The 19,987-nt window shown below is 44.4% G+C and overlaps 1 protein-coding gene and 3 pseudogenes across 1 annotated transcript; all 4 read left to right on the top strand.

Annotated features, from left to right (window-relative positions):
* Positions 1-293: 293 nt before the first annotated feature.
* On the top strand, positions 294-2,147 carry LOC143017011 (ankyrin repeat domain-containing protein 46-like; annotated as a pseudogene).
* A 3,678-nt stretch (positions 2,148-5,825) lies between these two features.
* LOC143017018 (transmembrane protein 185-like) lies at positions 5,826-8,290 on the top strand. The gene is made up of 3 exons (XM_076171629.1): positions 5,826-6,111; positions 6,715-6,891; positions 8,135-8,290. Exons 1-3 carry the CDS (start codon positions 6,074-6,076, stop codon positions 8,283-8,285), a joined length of 366 nt encoding a protein of 121 aa, XP_076027744.1. The 5' UTR covers positions 5,826-6,073; the 3' UTR covers positions 8,286-8,290.
* A 1,441-nt stretch (positions 8,291-9,731) lies between these two features.
* LOC143017039 (ankyrin repeat domain-containing protein 46-like) lies at positions 9,732-11,699 on the top strand (annotated as a pseudogene).
* Positions 11,700-15,191: 3,492 nt separating this feature from the next.
* LOC143017042 (ankyrin repeat domain-containing protein 46-like) lies at positions 15,192-16,973 on the top strand (annotated as a pseudogene).
* The last annotated feature ends 3,014 nt before the right edge of the window (positions 16,974-19,987 follow it).

Here is a 19,987-nt window from a genome sequence, read left to right as displayed (position 1 = left end):
CACTGTCCATGTCCATGTGACATCAACCCTTCTCTCAGCCTGCTGCGTTCACTGACTGCTGTCACATTTGTTATTATGTGTGACATGTTTAGTATGACAATCTTCCTTCTCCTTGTTCTTGTTCCCTTTCTTTCTGTAGGACAAACTGTCAACATGTCCTCACTGCTCCAACACAGGGCCTTTAAACGATCCAACTTTATTTAGATGTATTTATTATACTTTATTAAACGAAACATCTCCTGCTTTTTCTCCGCAATGCAGGTACGCTGGAATTTTCTGATACCCACTCAGACATGTCCTATGTCTTCATCAACGACTCGTCGCAGACCAGCGTGCCTTTGCTCCTGCACAAGTTTGGGGCAGATCTGTTGGCGACCGACTACCAAGGGAACACAGCGCTGCATCTGTGTGGACATGTGGATACTATACAGTTCCTGGTGTCCAACGGGCTGAAAATTGATATCTGGTAAGACAGAGACTTGTTCAGATGATTCAATGTGCGTTACAGAATCTAGGGTGAGATTTGCTCAGTTCATCTCAAATACCAAGATTGCTCACTCCTGTCTTCGTTCAACTCCAGAATACTGGTTCACACGCCTGACAGGAGTTGTATTTTGTGGTTGGAGTTGAATTTGTACCAGGATGTGCTACAAAGGTCTGAAGAAAGAAGAGCAGCTGAGGGGGCTCCCATCTTAAACTTCTGACTCTCCAGCATTAACTGTAACTGTTGGTGCTTCTGCTCTTCCTGCATCACAGCAATCATAACAGATCGACTCCCTTGGTGCTGGCAGAGAGACGCTGGCAAAGATCCGCCTGCTGGAGGGGCTGGAGGAGCAGGAAGTGAAAGGCTTCAACAGGGGACCCCACTCCAAACTGGAGACCATGCAGATGGCCGAGAGCGAAAGGTTAGAGCTTTAACCTGACCCCCACAGCAACCTGATGAATTATAATGGATTCTGTGTGGGTTTGTGTGTGTGTGTGTGTGTGTGTGTGTGTGTGTGTGTGTGTGTGTGTGTGTGTGTGTGTGTGTGTGTGTGTGTGTGTGTGTGTGATGAGAGATGAAGGTTTCTTAACTGCATCATCGGTCACTTCTGCCTTTAATCTTTGCCTTGACTCAACCCAGTGTGGTCAGTTGAGCAGCATCTTAAAGCTGAGTGTCTAGCGTGCGTGCGTGCGTGCGTGCGTGCGTGCGTGCGTGCGTGCGTGCGTGCGTGCGTGCGTGCGTGCGTGCGTGCGTGCGTGCGTGCGTGCGTGCGTGCGTGCGTGCGTGCAGTCTGGTACAATAATGCAGCTGTGGTTTCTTCTTTCCCCATTGTCAGTGGTAAATAAAACAGTCTCTACAGTTCACCTTTGAATAAAGGCAAAGGATCAGCGAAAAGCTTTTATTTTATCTTCTTTTTGAGGAAACACTCTTTTTCTGAGATCTTCCATGATTTGTCTCAGGAAGTGCAATTTTAATATGGAGTTGTAGACTTTTTGTATGTAAATATTGACGCAGGTGTGGTTAAACGCCACAATGTACCAACGTTACAGAGGATTTGCTGGTGTCTGTTAAAAATGGAATGTACAGAAACACACATACATGCACACACGCACGCATTTCATGTTATCTTGTCAGGTAGATATTTGACTGATTGCCCCTATAATTGTGTCCCCGTGTCTCAGTGCGATGGAGAGCCACTCTTTGCTAAACCCCAACCTGCAGAGCAGCGAGGGTGTCCTGTCCAGCTTCAGGACCACCTGGCAGGAGTTTGTGGAGGACCTGGGCTTCTGGCGGGTCCTGCTGCTGCTGGTGGTCATCGCCCTCCTCTCCCTGGGCATCGCCTACTACGTGAGCGGAGTCCTGCCTTTCTCCACCAGCCAGCTGGAGTTGGTGCACTGAGGGAGGGCGGGGAGGCCAGAGCAGAGCAGCAGAGGAGCCGTGCAGAGGAACAAACGAGCAAACTCTGACAGACAAAATCACATTTTTCATTATTTGCAGTCTGGAACTTTTCCAGGTCTAGTCGATGAAAAGGTCGCAATTTCTTGAGTGGAAAACTTTCAATTAAAAATAACTTTTATTTATGTATAATCCTGCCCTGAAGGTCAGAAGCCAGGAAAGACCCAGAACATTTACACTCCAAACATTTCAATTACACTGCAATTAGGAAGAGAAATGTAGTTTTTCTAACCTACCTACCTGAGGTTTATGCATTTAGAATGGGCACAGATCAAACTATGCTCTCTGCGATGAACAGACCTGGATCATGGCACTGTACATCTTTTATCTACCACCACCTCCACATGCAACACAGCGATAGACTGAGAGAGCAGCATGTAAACCACAGTGACGCTGGCTCACATACTATCAGAGCACCGGTCGATCTTCCAACCCGGGAGATAGAACCATCTACTAATCACACACGCTCCGCAAGCTGAGCAGGCGCATGATTAAGAAAACATGTTGTAGAATCATACAGAACAACATGTGCGTGGATATGTCTGGAGACAAATGAAGAGAAGTAAGGAGACAGTGCCCTTGTGAAGTTGTCCACTTAAATAAAGGCAAGGGGGTGAGGTTAAGTACTGCTGCATGCACGTGTCACAGGGCATGTTCGTCTGGGGGTATGTGCTTCTACCTTAATTCCCATCCAGCAAGGTCAGTAGCCGAGCCGCATGAATCAGTTGTTTCGCACACACATTCTCTTTCACGGTGCCATCAGCTATTACAACAATAACAACAACATAACAGAAAGTAAGCAAAATCTAAATGTGAATGCCATTCATTACTACTACTACTAACACATGAACAGAATATTTAGTAACACTGAAACACACCACTCAAAACTTAACCACACCGTCCCCGGGCATGCTAGGAGGTCCTTGGAAGTGTGTTAGAATAGAGTCTCACTGGTTCTGTGTTGTATACGTTAGGATCTACATCTCCTCTCCCTGCAGAGCCTGTGACCCTCAACATCATAGAGTTGTAGATGGATGGAAGGAAGGAAGAGTAAACGATGGTTAAGGGGGAGAAGAAGTAAAGACCAACACAGTTATAGAGAAATGTGCATTTATTGTGTTTCCAAAGTACAGCGTTGAGTGTTGGCGGATGCAAATGGAAAGTAACATTTAACAGACACTTTCATCCAAATAGACATAATTGAGATTTGGATACAGCAACACACAAGTAAACATCTGGTCCAGCGCCCAACAAGAGAAAGTGTCAATAGGAGAATTTTTTATTGAGTGTATATTTATACTTTTAAAGTAGAAGAAAATACAGTCATGCCAAAGGGGGGGGGGGGGGGTTACAATACACTACATTCAAGCATTTTGGTAGATGCTTTTATCCAAACGACTTACATTACATTAGAACCCTTCGCGAGGAGAGCAATTCAGGGTTTGGTGCGTTGCAGAGCCAGCAGTGCATGAGCACATACATCTCTCAATCCCCCACCTTGTAATTTCCCAGCCATGTAATCAAATGAATCATGGTGGAACCTGTCACTACTGCTGTTCTTGACTGTGACCCATTGTCTTACACAGTTATTCATATGATTTGTTTCACACCCACATCCTCTTTCACGGTGCCACCAGCTATTAAAGCGATAACAACATAACAGAAAGTAAACTAAATCTACATGTTAATACCATTCATTACTTCATTTTTTAAGATTAGATTAGATTAGATTCAACTTTATTGTCAATGAGCAAGTACAGGTACAAGCTAATGAAATGCAGTAGCATCCAACCAGAAAGTGCAAAAGTGTACTATTATATATACAGAATACAGAATATATACAGACTTTATACAGAATAAACTATATACATTCTATATACTATATATACTAACCATAATTATAAATTAATAAATATATAAATAAATAGTGCAAAGAGTCTTAGTGCAGTACGGAAATGAAATGGAAATGATCAGTGCAAACAGAAAGTTGTGCAAATTGCAGTTGAGTGCTAGATGATGCTAGAGGGAGGATGGAGTTGAGTGGAGTTGAGTGGGGCAATGGAGTGGAGTTCAGCAGGGTCAACGCCTCGTAGAAGAATCAAACTACTTAACTGGTTTAGTATTCTTTTCTTCACACACGTCTTATTGAGATGCTGCAGCCCCTCCGCTTTTATTCTAACAAACATCTCACACCGGAAACTATAGCGCTGCGATAACTGGACAGGGTTTCGCTGAAGAGGTGCAGGAATGTCGGAGTGTCGCCGGCTACATGCAGACTACAGCGGTTACATTTCATGAGACGTTCCTGCCACAAGCATGCCGCTTTGTGTTTACTTTGGATACGTCACATGTAGGCGCTGAAATTGAAGTGCAGGATTATGGCAGCAGGTTAATGCTTCTTACTTACTTTGTTGTATATTCATTCTATTAAAATGCAACTGTAAACCTTGTAACTGTAGATTCCCTGTTGATTTTGTGTGTAACTCATTTGAAGTAAATCCTTATTTCAAGTGGAAAATAAAAAAAATCACACCTGTGTATGATTCCAATCTTCCGTCTGCTTTGCTTTGCCTGTGTTAGAATAGGGTAGATGGATGGAAGGAAGGAAGAGTAAACGATGGTAAAGGATGAAAAAAGTAACAGTTATATAATAGAAAAGTGCATTTATTGTGTATTTGAAGTACAGTGTTTGAAGACACGTATCAGTGTTGGTAGTTGCAGATGTAAGGCTATGTTTACATTTACTTTTAGTCATTTAGCTGACACTCTTATCCAAAGAGACATATCGCATTCAAATATGAGATTTAACAACACACAAGCAAACATCTGTTCCAGAGGGCAACAAGAAAGTGCCAAAAAGAGAAATTCTTGTTGTGTATACATAATTTTTTTTTAATAGAAGAAAATACAGTCATGTTAAGGCTAATGTGTATAAAAGCTTCCTGCTGGTTTACATAATGAACATGTGGGCTCTTTAGCTCCCTGACATCAGATTTAAGGTGTGCACATCATCGACCATGATGTGCGCACCAGAGCTACAGTGACATGCGTTGTGGTCCGTGGCTGGTGAGGCCAATGACTCTTTCAAAGTCAGATTTATAGAGTAATCTCAATATATGAATTCAATATATGAATTCAATTCACCATTTATTTGGCTGCTTGCACATTATTAACTGGATATGTTTCATATCTCATATCAGCATGTGTACACACACATATAAGATATATTAGGCCAAAGAAGAACGTAAGATTTATAGCGGCTCTTCTTCTGCACCCTATGTGACAAGTTTGCAACAGAATATTTAGTAACACAAACACACCACACCAAGCTTAAACACACCGCCCCAAGGCATGCTTGAAAGTACTCCACCCCCCATAGTCCCAACACACGGCACCAAATTAACCCTTCTTCTACACAGAGCTGATACTCTAGCTTTTCCATCCAACGAACTTTAATCAATTGCATTATACACACAAATTCATTTTTAATAAAGGTATGCTCTTGTATTTTTCTCGCCGATCGTATATACTTTCATTTGTATTGAATGAGTTGAATTGAGATGTGTCTAAATATTTAAAGAAATGTTAAGGTAGGTAATAAAGACAGAGATTGAAACAGGTAAACTAATCACGGCGGATTACTGGCTAGGGTGAGAATCAAACGTGTGACCGTGTGATCAACATCTATGTCATGCCAAGGTATATAGAAATAGAGGAATAGGCTTTTTACAAATATGCTATGATATACACCAACATGTTAAATTTTTGTGATGGAGGATAAGGTTAGAAAAACAAAATTTCTTCGCTTTTTCTCTCCCTTTTCCATTTGATCTCTCCGTTCTTCTCCCCCTTGTGTCCCCGCTGAGTGAGGTCAGACTAGGCCAATAACAACCCGACTGGTTGTCCAATCATCCCCGTGTGATCCATGAGGAAGTGTCCGCCCCAAGCTCCAAGCATCACTCGTACGGTTTGCCTCGACCATACTGCCAAAACAAACGGGGTTATCGGGGCAGTAAACCGAGCACAGAGACCCCAAAAGCGCCATAGAGCCGCGATGTGTAGCTAACATGACTCAGCAGACGAGCTAATGCAGACGCTAAAGAGCTAACCAGCTAACGAGCCTGGGTTTACGCCATGAATCTGAGAGGCCTCTTTCAGGACTTCAACCCCAGGTAAGCTTTGCGCGGATACGTTTGTTTTGTGTTAAATGTGTGGGGTTCAGTTTAGTCAGTATGTTTTACGCGGTGCTACGTTCCTCAGATTATCGAAAACAACCATTTTGAAGTCAAGAACGTCAATGCTAGTCAGCTGGTGAAGCTAGCTAAAGATGCTAGCAGATTTAGCATAGGTGTTTGCTAGCCCCAGTCGTGTTTACGTTGGCGGTAGTCGAGTTAACATCAACATAAAGCGATACATTTCCGTAGTCGGTGTGGGGTATTTGTACATTTAGCTGGTAATATTTACGGGCAGCCATGGTATAGACGCTAATGTTAGCGCCGATCGGCAGGCAGGTTGAAAACGGAGTTAGCCGTCGAAGCAGTAGTCAGTTTAGTTCTGACTTCTTAACAAATGCCCCTCTTCTTTAATAATCACTTTGTAAAGTTGCTTAATGTACAAACAGTTGACCAATTTGACTACCTTGTGTCCGTTAGCACACACACACACACACATAGTTTACCGACAGGCGTCATCCAACTCTTGTGTGTCTTCATATGTTTGTTTCCATTGTAACTTTCAAGACGCAATTGTGAGTAAACATTCTCCTCCGTTCGCAGTAAGTTCCTGATCTACTCGTGTCTGCTGCTGTTCTCTGTGCTGCTGTCCTTGAGGCTGGATGGGGTCATCCAGTGGAGCTACTGGGCCGTGTTTGCCCCAATATGGCTGTGGAAGCTCCTGGTCATCATCGGGGCCTCGGTGGGCACTGGGGTCTGGGCGCACAACCCTCAGTACAGGTACACACACACACACACACACACACACACACACACACACACACACACACACACAAAAGATCGTCAAAGATATGGGTCACTGTAGGGGTGGGTGGCGTAAACAACGAATGTATATGACCTGAAACATGTACACAAAAACACTTCATTAATCAGATGGAGAAAAAGTATGAAGTCAATGGAAATACTTATGACGCTATTATGTCACATTTGGTCTGAAGTACACTTTCATAAATGTTATTACTCCCTTTACCATGAAATTCTCATGTGCAGTCATTTGAGGCTTGTGGTGATGGGTTCAGCATGTTGTATGGTAATAGTCATGTATACAGTATATATCTACAGTGCACTATGTGTTGGATCAGACCATGACACAAATGTTTATAGGCAGGAGGTGGTGTTGCTTTGAGCAGAGAGTTTTGCAGAAGTTTCATTCAAATAACTTTTCACAATGTCCCAGACCCCAGCTACAACTTCTAAGTGTTGTTTGCTCTGAGCTTGTATTTGTCTACACATTGCAAGCGCGGTCTGCGCTGTTCTATTCTGCACTAGTGTGTACTTTGTATTATGTGATGTAAATTTGATGAAAATGCAAAGTGTAAATATGCATTGAAATGTTTCCATGGTAACAGTTTAGCATAACAATTACAAATAAACATGTTTGAATGGCAAAATTTAGATTTGACATTAACATTACGTTTTGGTCTTTAAAGCAGCCTTTTTCTGAACATAAAATCAAAACTACATTACAGAATTCCTTTCAAAGTAATAAAATAACTGTTTATCTGTCTGATTGCAGCGCAAAGTGACGTGTGCGTCTCATGTATTTTTGTTGTTGAATGCAGATTGCGCTCGATCACTCTTACTTGAATTGAATAAGCAATGTGTTGTTTGTAAAAATCCTTTGACATTTGCTTGTTTTTCAAGAGAAGATGATTGAAGAAAATATTGAAATATTAATTAGACATTTATTTTGGGGAAAATAATTGTGATATGTGTAATAAATATAATCTATAGATTAATCGACTAATCGAAAAAATAATCTGTAGATTAATTGTTAAAATAATCGTTGGGTGCAGCCCTAGTTATTACTGATCCTCATTTATACACTGATGTTCAACTTGAAGTCAACTTCACCGCTCCAAGTTGAAGCGCTCAGGTAAAAGCAGAGCCGATTGTTTTTGCTCTTACTTGTCCACAGTGCAAGCTGTTTACTGTTGGTGCTTCTGCTCTTCCTGCATCACAGCAATCACAACGGATCGACTCCCTTGGTGCTGGCAAAGAGACGCGGCGTCAACAAGGATGCCATCCGCCTGCTGGAGGGGCTGGAGGAGCAGGAAGTGAAAGGCTTCAACAGGGGACCCCACTCCAAACTGGAGACCATGCAGATGGCCTAGAGTGAAAGGTAAGAGCTTTAACTTGACCCCCATAGCAACCCGATGAATTATAATGGATTCATTGACCGTATGTGCACACATGCAACATGTTGTTGCAATTTGTTTTTATTGAGGCAAACATTGCACATGACATTGCGCAAACATTTGTAGGATATATTGGAGATATTTTTTTATATATAAAGAGGGGAAAGAGAAGAGAGATGAAGAGAAAAAAGGAAGGTTGTATTATCACTTGTTGTTAAACTTTAAACGAAGACCCGGAAGTAGACTACAAGTAGATTGGAATTGCAATGATATCATAGGGTAAATACAGTTTTAACAGGATAGCGTAGAGACATAAGAGTAATGCAAGTAGCAGCGTTGTCTGTGGCATGTTCGGTAGAGAGCTTCAGAATTGGAGCCGAATGAACAAAGATTTCTAGGCTGTAGGTAAGTAGCTGCCAGCACCGTGCCCTGTTAGATCATGAGGTGGTAAATGGGTTTCTGATAACTGAGAATTGTCTGGCGACACGCCTCGCTGATTTAGCTTTAATCTTTGGTATATCTTCCTACATAGGTAGGCCGCCCGTTAGTGGGTACTATCTTGACTCCTATCATACAGCAGGCATAAGCTGATTGACAGCACACACATTCTCCCTCAAAGTGCCACCAGCTATTACAACAAATAAACAACACAACAAAATGTGAATACCCTTCATTACTACTATACTACTTACACTTGAACAGAATGTTTAGTAACACTGAAACACACCACACAAAACTGAAAAACACCACCTCAAGGCATGCTGGGAAGTCCTCGGAAGTGTGTTAGAATAGAGCCTCACTCGTTCTGTGTTGTATAACGTAGATTAGGATCTACATCTCCTCTCCCTACAGAGCCTGTGACCCTCAACATCATAGAGGTGTAGATGGATGGCGGAAGGAAGAGTAAAGTACTACAGATTAAACTAGAATGCAACATAACTAAAGTCACTTTCCTGAAGCTTTGAATTGTTTGTTTGTTTGTTTGGGGTTGATTGCATTGCTGTAGTTGCTACATCGCAAACAACCTCAGCAATGGGGTTGCATTGCAAATTGCTGAAAAAGTCTAAACGAATACGGATTCCTTCCCTGGTAGAGGCTCCGACATTCGACACTAGAGGGCGTAGTTGACCACTGTCCATGTCCATGTGACATCAACCCTTCTCTCAGCCTGCTGCGTTCACTGACTGCTGTCACATTTGTTATTATGTGTGACATGTTTAGTATGAAAATCTTCCTTCTCCTTGTTCTTGTTCCCTTTCTTTCTGTAGGACAAACTGTCAACATGTCCTCACTGCTCCAACACAGGGCCTTTAAATGATACAACTTTATTTAGATGTATTTATTATACTTTATTAAACTAAACATCTCCTGCTTTTTCTCCGCAATGCAGGTACGCTGGAATTTTCTGATACCCACTCAGACATGTCCTATGTCTTCATCAACGACTCGTCGCAGACCAGGGTGCCTTTACTGCAGTCGTGCATTGATGGAGTCCTGCCCTTTGCCAAGAGGCTCCTGGAGACGGGATGTGACCCCAACATCCGCGACAACTGGGGCCGCACCGGCCTGCACCTAGCCGCCGCCCGCGGGAACGTGAACATATGCCGACTCCTGCACAAGTTTGGGGCGGATCTATTGGCGACCGACTACCAAGGGAACACAGCGCTGCATCTGTGTGGACATGTGGATACTATACAGTTCCTGGTGTCCAACGGGCTGAAAACTGATATCTGGTAAGAGAGAGACTTGTTCAGATGATTCAATGTGCGTTACAGAATCTAGGGTGAGATTTGCTCAGTTCATCTCAAATACCAAGATTGCTCACTCCTGTCTTTGTTCAACTCCAGAATACTGGTTCACATGCCTGACAGGAGTGGTATTTTGTGGTTGGAGTTGAATTTGTACCAGGCTGTGCTACAAAGGTCTGAAGAAAGACAAGCAGCTGAGGGGGCTCCCATCTTAAACTTCTGACTCTCCAGCATTAACTGTAACTGTTGGTGCTTCTGCTCTTCCTGCATCACAGCAATCATAACGGATCGACTCCCTTGGTGCTGGCAAAGAGACACGGCGTCAACAAGAATGCCATCCGCCTGCTGGAGGGGCTGGAGGAGCAGGAAGTGAAAGGCTTCAACAGGGGACCCCACTCCAAACTGGAGACCATGCAGATGGCCTAGAGCGAAAGGTAAGAGCTCTAACCTGACCCCCACAGCAACCTGATGAATTATAATGGATTCATTTACCATATATGCACACATGACCACAGTGCTGTGTGTGTGTGTGTGGGTGTGGGTGGGTGGGTGGGTGGGTGGGTGGGGGTGTGTGTGTGTGTGTGTGTGTGTGTGTGTGTGTGTGTGTGTGTGTGTGTGTCTGTGTCTGTGTCTGTTGAAAGATGAGGGTTTCTTAACTGCATCAGTGTGTCACTTCTGCCTTTAATCTTTGCTTTGACTCGACCCAGTGTGGTCAGTTGAGCTGTGCAGCATCTTATAGCTGAGTGTCTAGCTTCTAGTGTTTGTTTGTGTGTGTGTGTGCAGTCTGGTACAACAATGCAGCTCTGGTTACGACTTTCCCCTTTGTCAGTTGTCTCCAACCTTCTTTCCTCTGAGAGCTTCTTGTGTTTAACATCATTAGTAACATTTATCCACATGGCTGATTCTCCACCCAAACCAGCTGAATAAGAGTCTTTTGTGTTGATATATCCAACACTCTTTACTATTTTACTAATACTATACCTTTCATATTTGACCTTTTCTGTCATCACTGTCACAATTTCCTTTCACATTCCCTGTAACTCTTGGAATTTCATCAGTTCTTCACATGCATTCAGTCTGTTCATCAATTCTGTACAATGTACCATGGTTACAGAGGATTTGCTGGTGTCTGTTAAAAATGGAATGCACACACACACACACACACACACACACACACACACACACACACATATATTCAGAGACACAGAGAAGCATTTCATGTTATCTTGTCAGGTAGATATTTGACTGATTGCCCCTTTAATTGTGTCCCCGTGTCTCAGTGCGATGGAGAGCCACTCTTTGCTAAACCCCAACCTGCAGAGCAGCGAGGGTGTCCTGTCCAGCTTCAGGACCACCTGGCAGGAGTTTGTGGAGGACCTGGGCTTCTGGCGGGTCCTGCTGCTGCTGGTGGTCATCGCCCTCCTCTCCCTGGGCATCGCCTACTACGTGAGCGGAGTCCTGCCTTTCTCCACCAGCCAGCTGGAGTTGGTGCACTGAGGGAGGGCGGGGAGGCCAGAGCAGAGCAGCAGAGGAGCCGTGCAGAGGAACAAACGAGCAAACTCTGACCGACAAAATCACATTTTTCATTATTTGCCGTCTGGAACTTTTCCAGGTCTAGTCGATGAAAAGTTCGCAATTTCTTGAGTGGAAAACTTTCAATTAAAAAGAACTTTTATTTATGTATAATCCTGCCCTGAAGGTCAGAAGCCAGGAAAGACCCAGAACATTTACACTCCAAACAATTCAATTACACTGCAATTGGGAAGAGAAATGTAGTTTTTCTAACCTACCTACCTGAGGTTTATGCATTTAGAATGGGCACAGATCAAACTATGCTCTCTGCGATGAACAGACCTGGATCATGGCACTGTACATCTTTTATTTCACCACCACCTCCACATGCAACACAGCAGGTAGACTGAGAGAGCAGCATGTAAACCACAGAGTGACGCTGGCTCAGACGCTCACACGTCTCTGTCCCTGTACACCACCTTTCATTCCTTTCTCATGTGTTCTGTAACATATGCCAATATGTTTTATATCTTTGTTTTTTTCCCCCATGTCTGATCTCTATTAACTGTATTATCTATCAAACTACTTAACTGGTTTAGTATTCTTTTCTTCACACACATCTCACACCGGAAACTATAGCGCTGCGATAACTGGACAGGGATTCACTGAAGAGGTGCAGGAATGTCGGAGTGTCGCCGGCTACATGCAGAGTACAGCGGTTACATTTCATGAGACGTTCCTGCCACAAGCATGCCGCTTTGTGTTTACTTTGTATACGTCACATGTAGGCGCTGAAATTGAAGTGCAGGATTATGGCAGCAGGTTAATGCTTCTTACTTACTTTGTTGTATATTCATTCTATTAAAATGCAACTGTAAACCTTGTAACTGTAGATTCCCTGTTGATTTTGTGTGTAACTCATTTGCAGTAAATCCTCATTTCAAGTGGAAAATAAATAAAATCACACCTGTGTATGATTCTAATCTTCCGTCTGCTTTGCTTTGCCTGTGTTAGAATAGAGCCTCACTCGTTCTGTGTTGTATAACGTTAGGATCTACATCTCCTCTCCCTGCAGAGCCTGTGACCCTCAACATCATAGAGGTGTAGATAGATGGAAGAGTAAACGGTGGTAAAGGGGGAGAAGAAGTAAAGACCAACACAGTTATAGAGAAATGTGCATTTATTTTGTATCCAAAGAGACATAAATGAGATTTGAATACAACAACACACAAGCAATCATCTGGCCCAGAGAGCAACAAGAGAAAGTGCCATAAAGAGAAATTCTTGTTTTGTATAGATTTATATTTATAAAATAGAAGAAAATACACTCATGTTAAGGCTAATGTGTATAAAAGCTCGCTGCTGGTTTACATAATGAACACGTGGGCTCTTTATCACCCTGACATCAGATTAAAGCATGAGAAACCCACACAATCATCAGGTGGCTCAATATATGTGGCCGTTTGAAAGGGGGTCAGGAGGTCTAGAGGAGCCCTGCTCAATGCTGTTGAGGGGGGTTGTAGTAGGAGATCCTCCGCTCTCGGCTCCAGGTGCGCCTCTGCGACGCCACCACAGATAAACTAATACTGCTGTGAGGGTGAGGGTGATGATGGTGAGGATGACGATGATGATGATGGCCCACGTCGCTGTCTGTTCAGTGCTGCACTGTGTTGGCTACCGAGGACAAGAAAAGAAGAAAATCAGGTTATGAGTATAAACACTGCACGTTTGATACTTAGGAGTCCCAAACAAAGTAGTAATATTATTTGATTATATTATTATGAGTTCGGCTCTGCCTCCCCTAACCGCACGCCCCTGCCCACTGCATAAGTGTTGTGTTCCGGTGCGGACGGCACTTACCGGGACCGAAACGGTTAAGTTGGTCGGTTCGGGGTTCGCGGTGACCGTCAGCCGCACGGCAGCGACCCTGTGTTCCTCCCTCGCCTCCTCACGATAGCAGAAGAACACGCCTTGATCCTCCGGCTTAGTCTCGGACACCTCCAGAGACAAGTCCCCGTGTGCGGCACCATCCACAGACACGCTCCTGTTAAACCCAGCCCCGTACCCGCGCCCCCCAGACTTGAGATCAAGCTCAAACACAAGCTCGTCGTTCCTTTTCCATCGTATAAACCCCGCAGAAGTTTGACCCAAAGTATCGTGGTAACATGGGAGTTTGACGCTTTGTCCAACAGACGCTGTCACTTCCACAGGGGCTACGACCTCCAGCTGGAAGCGGCTGAGGATGTAGCCAGCCCCGCACCACAACTCGTACACCCCGTTATCGTTAAAAGTCGTGAACTTGAGGGCGACAGCAGAGCCTGGAGCGACCTTGTCTTTAAATCCGTCCTCTGGCTCCCAAATTCCGTCATGAAATCGAGCCATCGGCGTCGGGATGCCACGCAGTGTCCGGTGGACCAGCGTGATGTCCGCACCATCCGGGCAAGGGCCGATTCTCCAGCCCGGGAAGGTAAAACCATCTCCTGATAACACGCGCGCCGAGATCTGAGCAGAAGCGTAAGAAAGGAAGAAATGTTGAAGTACCACTCGTAGCAGCGTAAGCGTTGTCATGTTTCATAGTAGCGGTGGAAATCTGAATTGGCCGCCGGGCGACAACTCCAAGATGCACATTCAACCCTACTTGCAACAGGACTACGGTCTTAGAGGCATCCGCTAGTTGTGTTACAGCTTTAACCGCCTCACCACCACTTCCTCTACTGAGGATACATCAAAGACTTTCCGGGAAATACGGTGTCTGGAAATGATATCACTACCACTTGACTTTCTGTTTTAACTTATTTTCGCACACACATTCTCTCTCACGGTGCCATCAGCTATTACAACAATAACAACAACATAACAGAAAGTAAGCAAAATCTAAATGTGAATGCCATTCATTACTACTACTACTAACACATAGACAGAATATTTAGTAACACTGAACACACCACACGCAACTTAACCACACCGTCCCCGGGCATGCTAGGAGGTCCTTGGAAGTGTGTAAGAATAGAGCCTCACTCGTTCTGTGTTGTATAACGTTAGGATCTACATCTCCTCTCCCTGCAGAGCCTGTGACCCACGACATCATAGAGGTGTAGATGGAGGGAGGAAGGAAGAGTAAAGTACTACAGATTAATCTAGAATGCAAAACTAAAGTAACTTTCCTGAAGCTTTGAATTGTTTGTTTGTTTGTTTGGGGTTGATTGCATTGCTGTAGTTGCTACGTCGCAAACAACCTCAGCAATGGGGTTGCATTGCAAATTGCTGAAAAAGTCTAAACGAATACGGATTCCTTCCCTGGTAGAGGCTCCGACATTCGACACTAGAGGGCGTAGTTGACCACTGTCCATGTCCATGTGACATCAACCCTTTTCTCAGCCTGCTGCGTTCACTGACTGCTGTCACATTTGTTATTATGTGTGACATGTTTAGTATGAAAATCTTCCTTCTCCTTGTTCTTGTTCCCTTTCTTTCCGTAGGACAAACTGTCAACATGTCCTCACTGCTCCAACACAGGGCCTTTAAATGATCCAACTTTATTTAGATGTATTTATTATACTTTATTAAACTAAACATCTCCTGCTTTTTCTCTGCAATGCAGGTACGCTGGAATTTTCTGATACCCACTCGGACATGTCCTATGTCTTCATCAACGACTCGTCGCAGACCAGCGTGCCTTTGCTGCAGTCGTGCATTGATGGAGACCTGCCCTTTGCCAAGAGGCTCCTGGAGACGGGATGTGACCCCAACATCCGCGACAACCGGGGCCGCACCGGCCTGCACCTAGCCGCCGCCGGCGGGAACGTGGACATATGCCGACTCCTGCACAAGTTTGGGGCGGATCTGTTGGCGACCAACTACCAAGGGAACACAGCGCTGCATCTGTGTGGACATGTGGATACTATACAGTTCCTGGTGTCCAACGGGCTGAAAATTGATATCTGGTAAGAGAGAGACTTGTTCAGATGATTCAATGTGCGTTACAGAATCTAGGGTGAGATTTGCTCAGTTCATCTCAAATACCAAGATTGCTCACTCCTGTCTTTGTTCAACTCCAGAATACTGGTTCACATGCCTGACAGGAGTTGTATTTTGTGGTTGGAGTTGAATTTGTACCAGGGTGTGCTACAAAGGTCTGAAGAAAGAAGAGCAGCTGAGGGAGCTCCCATCTTAAACTTCTGACTCTCCAGCATTAACTGTAACTGTTGGTGCTTCTGCTCTTCCTGCATCACAGCAATCATAACGGATCGACTCCCTTGGTGCTGGCAGAGAGACGCTGGCAAAGATCCGCCTGCTGGAGGGGCTGGAGGAGCAGGAAGTGAAAGGCTTCAACAGGGGACCCCACTCCAAACTGGAGACCATGCAGATGGCCGAGCGCGAAAGGTAAGAGCTTTAACCTGACCCCCACAGCAACCTGATGAATTATAATGGATTCTGTGTGTGTGTGTGTGTGTGTGTTGAGAGATGAGGGTTTCTTAACTGCATCAGTGTGTCACTTCTGCCTTTAATCTTTGCCTTGACTCAACCCAGTGTAGTCAGTTGAGCAGCATCTTAAAGCTGAGTGTCTAGCGTGCGTGCGTGCGTGCGTGCGTGCGTGCGTGCGTGCGTGCGTGCGTGCGTGCGTGCGTGCGTGCGTGCGTGCGTGCGTGCGTGCGTGCGTGCGTGCGTGCAGTCTGGTACAATAATGCAGCTGTGGTTTCTTCTTTCCCCATTGTCAGTGGTAAATAAAACAGTCTCTACAGTTCACCTTTGAATAAAGGCAAAGGATCGGCGAAAAGCTTTTATTTTATCTTCTTTTTGAGGAAACACTCTTTTTCTGAGATCTTCCATGATTTGTCTCAGGAAGTGCAATTTAAATATGGAGTTGTAGACTTTTTTTATGTAAATATTGACGCATGTGTGCTTAATCGCCACAATGTACCAACGTTACAGAGGATTTGCTGGTGTCTGTTAAAAATGGAATGTACAGAAACACAAATACATGCACACACGCACACGCACGCACACACGCACACACACACACACACACACACACACACACACACACACACACACACACACACACACACACACACACACACACACACACACACACACACACACTCTCACTCACACACACATCAGAGATACAGAGGAGCATTTCATGTTATCTTGTCAGGTAGATATTTGACTGATTGCCCCTTTAATTGTGTCCCCGTGTCTCTCTTTGCTAAACCCCAACCTGCAGAGCAGCGAGGGTGTCCTGTCCAGCTTCAGGACCACCTGGCAGGAGTTTGTGGAGGACCTGGGCTTCTGGCGGGTCCTGCTGCTGCTGGTGGTCATCGCCCTCCTCTCCCTGGGCATCGCCTACTACGTGAGTGGAGTCCTGCCTTTCTCCACCAGCCAGCTGGAGTTGGTGCACTGAGGGAGGGCGGGGAGGCCAGAGCAGAGCAGCAGAGGAGCCGTGCAGAGGAACAAACGAGAAAACTCTGACTGACAAAATCACATTTTTCATTATTTGCAGCCTGGATCTTTTCCAGGTCTAGTCGATGAAAAGGTTGCAATTTCTTGAGTGGAAAACTTTCAATTAAAAAGAACTTTTATTTATGTAAAATCCTGCCCTGAAGGTCAGAAGCCAGGAAAGACCCAGAACATTTACACTCCAAACATTTCAATTACACTGCAATTAGGAAGAGAAATGTAGTCTCTCTAACCTACCTACCTGAGGTTTATGCATTTAGAATGGGCACAGATCAAACTATGCTCTCTGCGATGAACAGACCTGGATCATGGCACTGTACATCTTTTATTTCACCACCACCTCCACATGCAACACAGCAGGTAGACTGAGAGAGCAGCATGTAAACCACAGAGTGACGCTGGCTCAGACGCTCACACGTCTCTGTCCCTGTACACCACCTTTCATTCCTTTCTCATGTGTTCTGTTACAAGTTGTAAATTGCCAATATGTTTTATATCTTTGTTTTTTTTTCCTCTCTGATCTCTTTTAATTGTATTATTTATCAAACAAACATCTCACACCGGAAACTATAGCGCTGCGATAACTGGACAGGGATTCACTGAAGAGGTGCAGGAATGTCGGAGTGTCGCCGGCTACATGCAGAGTACAGCGGTTACATCTCATGAGACGTTCCTGCCACAAGCATGCCGCTTTGTGTTTACTTTGTATACGTCACATGTAGGCGCTGAAATTGAAGTGCAGGATTATGGCAGCAGGTTAATGCTTCTTACTTACTTTGTTGTATATTCATTCTATTAAAATGCAACTGTAAATCTTGTAACTGTAGATTCCCTGTTGATTTTGTGTGTAACTCATTTGAAGTAAATCCTTATTTCAAGTGGAAAATAAACAAAATCACACCTGTGTATGATTCTAATCTTCCGTCTGCTTTGCTTTGCCTGTGTTAGAATAGAGCCTCACTCGTTCTGTGTTGTATAACGTTAGAATCTACATCTCCTCTCCCTGCAGAGCCTGTGACCCTCAACATCATAGAGTTGTAGATGGATGGAAGGAAGGAAGAGTAAACGATGGTAAAGGGTGAAAAAAGTAACAGTTATATAATGGAAAAGTGCATTTATTGTGTATTTGAAGTACAGTGTTTGAAGACACGTATCAGTGTTGGTAGTTGCAGATGTAAGGTTATGTTTACATTTACATTTAGTCATTTAGCAGACACTCTTATCCAAAGAGACATATCGCATACAAATATGAGATTTAAATTGAACAACACACAAGCAAACATCTGTTCCAGAGGGCAACAAGAAAGTGCCAAAAAGAGAAATTCTTGTTGTGTATACATACATTTTTTTAAATAGAAGAAAATACAGTCATGTTAAGGCTAATGTGTATGAAAGCTTCCTGCTGGTTTACATAATGAACATGTGGGCTCTTTAGCTCCCTGACATCAGATTTAAGGTGTGCACATCATCGACAATCTCACCGGGAGTAGACATTCTGACTCGGCAGTGAAAACTGCCCAGAGGCGCCTGTACTTCCTGAGGAGACTCAAGAAGTTCGGCATGTCCACAAAAACTCTCACTAACTTCTACAGATGTACCATCCAGAGCATCCTCTCCAGCTGCCAAACTGCTCGGTATGGCAGCCTCCAGCCTCCCCCCCCCCTGCAAAGGAATCTATCACACAAGATGCCTTAGAAAAGCACGGAAAATCATCAAGGACTCCTCACATGGACTCTTTTCCCTCCTCCCATCTGGTAGACGCTACCGGAGCATCCGGGCTTGGTCTACCAGACTCAAAAACAGTTTCTTCCCCCAGGCCATCGGACTTCTCAACCAGTGACTTTGCACTCCACTATCATTGGCACTCATGCCACCTTAGATTTATTTATAGATGATAGTCTGTACATTGTATATTTTAAGTCTGTTTAACATATATTTTTAGTCTATATATATATATTTTATTCTGCTGCTATTCAGTCTGGTCTGCTTTCTGCAGTTCTGCATTTTACTTAAAAAACCTTTTGCACTACATTCAGTTTTGCACTAAATTTAAATTTTTAAACAGTCAATTTCAGTGTCTATATGCTGATGCTGACGTCTCGTCACAAAGAATTTCAATGTACAGTATCAACCTGTGTATGTCTGCGCAAATGACAATAAACTCTTGAACTCTTGAACTCTAAAGCATGAGAAACCCACACAATCATCAGGTGGCTCAATATATGTGGCCGTTTGAAAGGGGGTCAGGAGGTCTAGAGGAGCCCTGCTCAATGCTGTTGAGGGGGGTTGTAGTAGGAGATCCTTCGCTCTCGGCTCCAGGTGCGCCTCTGCGACGCCACCACAGATAAACTAATACTGCTGTGAGGGTGAGGGTGATGATGGTGAGGATGACGATGATGATGATGGCCCACGTCGCTGTCTGTTCAGTGCTGCACTTTGTTGGCTACCGAGGACAAGAAAAGAAGAAAATCAGGTTATCAGTATAAACACTGCACGTTTGATACTTAGGAGTCCCAAACATTATATTCCGATCATTTGGCAGAAGCTTTTATCCAAAGCGACTTAAATTGCATTACACTACCACCCTTCGCAGAGGGGGGAGCAATTGAGGGTTCCGAGCCTTGCTCAGGGGCACCTCGGCAGGGACTTGAACCGGCTACCCTCCAGTTACCAAGCGGAAGCTCTACCCACTGAGCTACTGCCTCCAAACAAAGAAGTAGTATTATATGATGATAATATTATTAGTTTGGCCCTGCCTCCCCTAACCGCACGCCTCTGCCCACTGCATAAGTGTTGTGTTCCGGTGCGGACGGCACTTACCGGGACCGAAACGGTTAAGTTGGTCGGTTCGGGGTTCGCGGTGACCGTCAGCCGCACGGCAGCGACCCTGTGTTCCTCCCTCGCCTCCTCACGATAGCAGAAGAACACGCCTTGATCCTCCTGCTTAGTCCGAAACAC

The sequence above is a fragment of the Genypterus blacodes genome, unplaced genomic scaffold, assembly GCF_046128005.1.
Source record: "Genypterus blacodes isolate CSIRO-AG114 ecotype Tasmania unplaced genomic scaffold, CSIRO-AGI_Gbla_v1 ptg000260l_1, whole genome shotgun sequence".
NCBI classification, from domain to species: Eukaryota; Metazoa; Chordata; class Actinopteri; order Ophidiiformes; family Ophidiidae; genus Genypterus; species Genypterus blacodes.
The sequence above is the reverse complement of the archived record's forward strand: the minus strand, read 5'-3'. Positions and strand labels throughout refer to the sequence as shown.